This window comes from Osmerus mordax, chromosome 6 (assembly GCF_038355195.1).
Source record: "Osmerus mordax isolate fOsmMor3 chromosome 6, fOsmMor3.pri, whole genome shotgun sequence".
In the NCBI taxonomy this organism is placed as follows: Eukaryota; Metazoa; Chordata; class Actinopteri; order Osmeriformes; family Osmeridae; genus Osmerus; species Osmerus mordax.
In genome coordinates, this window is record NC_090055.1 from 13,603,598 (window position 1) to 13,609,213 (window position 5,616).

The 5,616-nt window shown below is 40.0% G+C and overlaps 1 protein-coding gene across 1 annotated transcript; it reads right to left on the bottom strand.

Moving 5' to 3' along the window:
* Window positions 1-316: 316 nt before the first annotated feature.
* Window positions 317-2,495, bottom strand: LOC136944907 (zinc finger protein 862-like). The gene is made up of 7 exons (XM_067238843.1): window positions 2,389-2,495; window positions 2,069-2,307; window positions 1,731-1,988; window positions 1,419-1,628; window positions 950-1,183; window positions 716-868; window positions 317-630 (listed from the first exon to the last, which is right to left on the bottom strand). The coding sequence occupies exons 1-7, from the start codon at window positions 2,393-2,395 to the stop codon at window positions 445-447; spliced, it is 1,287 nt and encodes a 428-aa protein (XP_067094944.1). The 5' UTR covers window positions 2,396-2,495; the 3' UTR covers window positions 317-444.
* Between the last annotated feature and the right edge of the window lie 3,121 nt (window positions 2,496-5,616).

A 5,616-nucleotide genomic window follows, 5' to 3' on the forward strand; every position in this document is an offset into this window, starting at 1 on the left:
CTTCAGCCCCAAGATAAGGGTCTTGTATGTTTACCCAGAGTTCAGATTTGGGGTTAGGCCTCTCTTTGCACCCAAGGAATACTGAACACAGAATCATTCTTATACAGGATAAATGTGTTACATCTTCAATTTTTCCAACAGTTGGCGACAAAGGCGTGAAAGCGTTGTGCATTATTGGGTGTGCTTTGCCTTCGTCAAGGGCACAACCTTTGTTCTCTCACATATATATTATTATTATTATTCTTTTTTCCCCCCTAAAACTGGGGGGTGCGGGCGGAGGAATCATTCGTTCAATATTAATTAGCACAGAACTTTATTGGCGTTAATTTAAAACAAGGCCTCGTAAAGTCATATAAAAAAACACATCACTTAGATAGAACTATATTATTCACACTATATACAACTTCCCTAAACTGTAGTACAGTACACATGTCACACCCTATACTACTTCTTGTTACATGAGCAAAGTCTGCAACTTTTGTTAGAGCAACGTATTTGGCGGGGCTTGCTAAAAAAAGTTTCTAATACCCTATTATACGGGAAGGCTTCAGGAGATGGTCCATTGATGGAGATCCTCAGGCAAGCTGCCAGGTGTTCTCTCTGTAGTTGGTTCCTGAGGTCTGTTTTCACCTGAAGATAAAGCAAAATGCTAATTATTATCAATACAAACTGCAACAATATAAAGACGTTGGGAATTTCAATGTATTGCTATTACTCTGTTCATTGTGGAGAAATCCCGTTCGCAGTTGACTGAGGAAACAGGGATAACCAGAGCAATGCTCGCAAGAAGGCTCAGGCAGGGGTAGAGGTTGGCCCACTCATCAAATTCACTTGCCAGTAAACTCAAGAGCTCCTCCTGGTTCTTGTTCTTGAAAGATAAGGGTTTGTCATGGCATTAGTTTGTGTGTGTGTGTTGTGAGTGAACAGTCAGGTCAATTCACTCACTCACCTTGAATATCCCAGTAAGGACATGGTTCTTGAACGAGAGCCACTCCTGAATTACTTCCTTCTCATGTTGAGGGCAAGATTTCCTTGAAAGAGTCTGCAGATGAGCGATATTCACTGTGTCATCTTTTAGAGCAGCTGACTGTGGCCCCAAGACATGGAAGGCTCCAAGGATGTCCAGATTATGGAATCTCTTGTCCAGATTTTTTTCCAGGCCAGTTATGTACGGGTGAATGATCTACAATTACAAGATTGGCATCTTTTTAGGAAGAGCCTACACTCAGTTTTGATAATAGGCATCAATGGCCAAACCAGACAGTATGTTCAGTTCAGGACTAATAATTATCTTTTAAAAAGTTTTAAAATGTGGCATTTAGACCTGCACTAATCAATTTTTAATCTTGTCATGTGAAGACAGTGAAGCTCACCTAACAAGAGTGCTGTACTCATGCACTAAGCAAATGATCATTTACCTCTCGCTGGAATCTGGCCCATTTCCCCACCCGTGACTCATCTTGGACCTCTCGCCCTCTCCTATCCCTCTCCTCCTCGTGCTGAATGTTAAAGGCTCCAAGTCCTTGGGGATCATCAAAGTCCTCATGGAGGCGAGACAAGAAGGATCCAGGGAGTGGAGTTTGTCCAGCCTCTTTTATATTTTTTAGAGTCTGGATTGTCACAGGAACCTAAATTAAAAAAAACATTTCCTGCCATTTAGTTCATGCAAACAATAATTTCAATGCATCACATCAAGCAGATTTGAATTATATTGTGCACATTTATCATACCTGCTCTTTGATATGTAAGAAATTTACATGTGCTTTCTGAAAGATTTTAGAGAGGCAGGCGAGGTGGGGCAAAACATCAGCCTGGAGGTACACGGCAGCCACAAATCTGTACGTAGCACAGAATGTGTAGAGTCCCTTTGCCACAGGACATTTGCGCACCTCTGCCTCCTCTGCCAAGGCTCCAAGGACGGCACTCAGGTTCCTCTGTAGGGTCTCAATGGACTTGTGCTGTGAGAGCCAGCGTGTGTCCTTCACTTCCTGTAGATGTCATATGCAATAATGATTAGTTATGAATAGACAGAAGATAACTATTAGTATCAGAATCAGAATAATATTACCTTTAGCTTCAAGTCACTGACACCCAGGGTTATGGATGCAGCCTTGAGAGTGGCAGTACGATTTGCACTGTTTCTAAAATACAGGTAGAGGTCCTGCAAGTGGTTTCTGAAAGTGGCCATGTGTTTCACATCATTTGATGCATCTTTGAAGGCAAGGGCCAGTCTGTGGGCAGCACAGGCCACGATCACAAGTTTGGGGAAGCTGTCAGTTAGCTGCTTTGCAACCCCATTCAAACGCCCTAGATTTTAAAAACAACATTTAGTCACAATATTTAGGGATTCAACCGCCAAGATACTCTCACATGGTTTAAAATAATTACCTGTCATTACGGCTGCCCCATCAGTCCCGAGCCCATACAGCCTCTCTGTTGGGATACCTTTCTCTAGTAGCACTTTTTTAACAGCTGACACAATGGTGTCAGCTTTTCCATCCGGAACAGTGACAAGATCCAGAAATTGGTTCACTACTTTTCCCTGTGTATCAATGTATCTGTGAGAAAAGTGTTTAGTATCCACAGTTCTTCAACAGGGACCAACATGTAAATCTGACAAAGAAATACCTGACATGCAGATCGAGCTGCTTGGACACAGACACATCTGTGCTTTCATCTATTTCCAGGCTAATTGCCTGTGATGCTCTTATGGCCATCAGAATAGGCTCCTCAATTTCCTGAGATAAAATCTCAAGCATCTCATCAATTATTCGATGAGACCTGTAATTGTTCCTATGGTCAATCTAGACATTGGGAAAGGGAAAACATGTATAGTCATTAAAGTAAAGATTAAATGTATGTTTAAATAATAGGTGACATTTATCTTACGGTTTAGGTGTGTTACCTTTAACTTCTTAAAGTAATCACACACCAAAAGCTCTGCCAGGCTCAGAAGCTTTGAGTAGTTGGTGTGGTGGGCCTTTTCATTTTTTACCAGCCAGTAGAGACACTTGAAGCCACCAATGATGGCCTCGTGCTCTAGCACAATAGTAGGCTCGAAAGAGTCCATTACAGAGACACCTGTTAATGCCAAAATTGTTAGAAAATAATTTGGGCGTATACTAAATGAAGTTATATTATTATTATTATATATGATCTGATATTGGACTCAGAAATTACCGGATGCAAGAGATGCCTGGCATCTGATGCTCTCCTGGTGGTGCTCTTTGGTGATGTGCCGCTCCAAATAGTCTTTCCTGTAGGTATTGCCCCGACCTCAACAAAAGCCCTCTTTGTGGCACCTTTCTTGGGTGCAGGCTTGTGCTGCCTGCACAGTCTACAAAACATCCCTTAAAAGTACATTGATAATTAATGAAATTAGTTAAATAGACATTCCACAGTCACACTTTGTTTTTTTAAATTATCATAATACATTTATTACATAAATAATAATCATATAAAAAGAATAATCAATACAAATATATTTCAGATTATTTGTAAAGGATAGAATAGTATCCAGCCATTAAGTTTACCATGCTGTGTGTGGTACAACCATGGCTTGAACTGAAGCATGTTCAACCACTCAGGGTTGAATCCAATGCCCCTGTGTTTGGTGCCTTTGGATGTTGCCAAAGTCCTGTCTGCTAGAAACAGAAGAATATAAATTATTGGGTGTGCTTTGCCTTCGGCAAGGGCACAACCTTTGTTCTCTCACATATATATTATTATTTTATTTTTTTTTTTTTTTTTTTTGCCCCCCTAAAACTCAGTCAATATTTGGCCTACATAGACAACGTAGGTGTCAAAAGCTTCATCTTGGTAGCGATTGAGTTGCTTCTATTGGAATTTACGTTCCGTTGCATGGTTTAGGCTTAAGTTAAGTTTTTGTGGCAAAAAGTGAAGCTAACGGTGGCTAATTTGCTAGCCACAGTCACTGACGTTACTAACGTCACTGCGTCACTAACATCACGAAAACACGCGTGACTACCTTTGGCAGAACATTCGTTTCGCATCTGTTAACTTGGGGGATAGCTAGGCTAACTATAGCTTTACTGCAAGGCAGCTGCAGAAACGCCACAAGAAAAGAGGCCAGGGTGATAACTATTTACTAATTTTACTTTGTGATATGACACACAATTGTGATGTGTAATGTACAATATAAGCTGATATTATTAAGGAAGTACATCTACTTTCGGAAACAGTAGTCTACTATTTCACTGAAGTATTAGCATCATGACATTAGCCTGTGTTGCCCGGGCAACACATAACAGTGGTCTATGATGCCACTGTTATCTGTTTTCAATCGTTAAAATAAACATTCCTCACAAATACGTTTTTGTTGTAGGATTTATTATGACATTAGATTACAAGTAAACGATTTGTGGGTGAAATTATCATTACCTGTCGTTTAAAACCAGTGTAGCTCACTGCCACGCTGTAGCCTACGCGAGACACTACAAAAACATCTACACAGCTGTTTAGAAAGTCAAACGGCGACAGAACATGTACGGCACTCCCCTTACTTAAATCAAAAGTCTATCTAACTACTAACCTGAACTTCATTGCCACAGCCTAAACTTTGTCAATCTGTTCATGAAAATAATTAATTTCAACCTAAACCGTACAACGGAACGTTAAATCCAATTCAACCAACACAATCGCTACCAAGACAAACACAGCAGTAGTCTGGTACTGTACCGTAGTAGTACAATTTACCGGGGCAGCTTCTCGCATTTTGCGTTGTTACAGTACTGACGCTTATTATGAATGAGCGATTTTCCACTAAATAAATGTCAAGCTTATTTACGTTTTGGGGGGCATATTTTCAGTTAGCAGATGGTACTGTTTGAATCGCAATTCCATCTTCTAATCTACAGTACTGCCGGTAACGTCGTAGAATAATCTTCAAAGGGGGTTCTTTATTAATGAATGAATGCAATGAGTAGGCTAAATGCCTGAAAATACCACGAGAAGGGAAAAACTTAAAAGGACGTTTAAATCATAGAGATTAGGTCAATTTTTACACCGGTCTGCCACATTTATTCGTTTTGATTCAACGATGAGGTTGCCTCTTGCAGGGGAAATGAGAAGACATCTATTTCATTCTACACTTCACTCGTATTTTCAGTTGTAAATGAGCAGCAAAAAAAAAAATGCTTTTAAATCTATTTAATCTTTATAAATAATAAGTATGCATTTTCATATAAAATATACAGAAATCAGTTGTAAAAATGTCATTCAAAAACGGACCCCTGTGCAACCGACGCAAGCAAGCACACCCTACAATTTCCCCAGAAATTGTACCCTCTCTAGTTTCCCTTGTCCTGGAACCTGCTTTCTTACCTGCCTGTTTCCACATCTGTTGTTACAGTACTGACGCTTATTATGAATGAGCGATTTTCCACTAAATAAATGTCAAGCTTATTTACGTTTTGGGGGGCATATTTTCAGTTAGCAGATGGTACTGTTTGAATCGCAATTCCATCTTCTAATCTACAGTACTGCCGGTAACGTCGTAGAATAATCTTCAAAGGGGGTTCTTTATTAATGAATGAATGCAATGAGTAGGCTAAATGCCTGAAAATATCACGAGAAGGGAAAAACTTAAAAGGACGT

Coding starts and splice junctions, on each gene's coding strand:
- LOC136944907 (XM_067238843.1), bottom strand. Junction 1,184..1,418: donor GGGCCAGATTCCAGCGAGAG/GTAAATGATCAT, acceptor TTGTAATTGTAG/ATCATTCACCCGTACATAAC. Junction 631..715: donor ATTTCTCCACAATGAACAGA/GTAATAGCAATA, acceptor CTTTATCTTCAG/GTGAAAACAGACCTCAGGAA.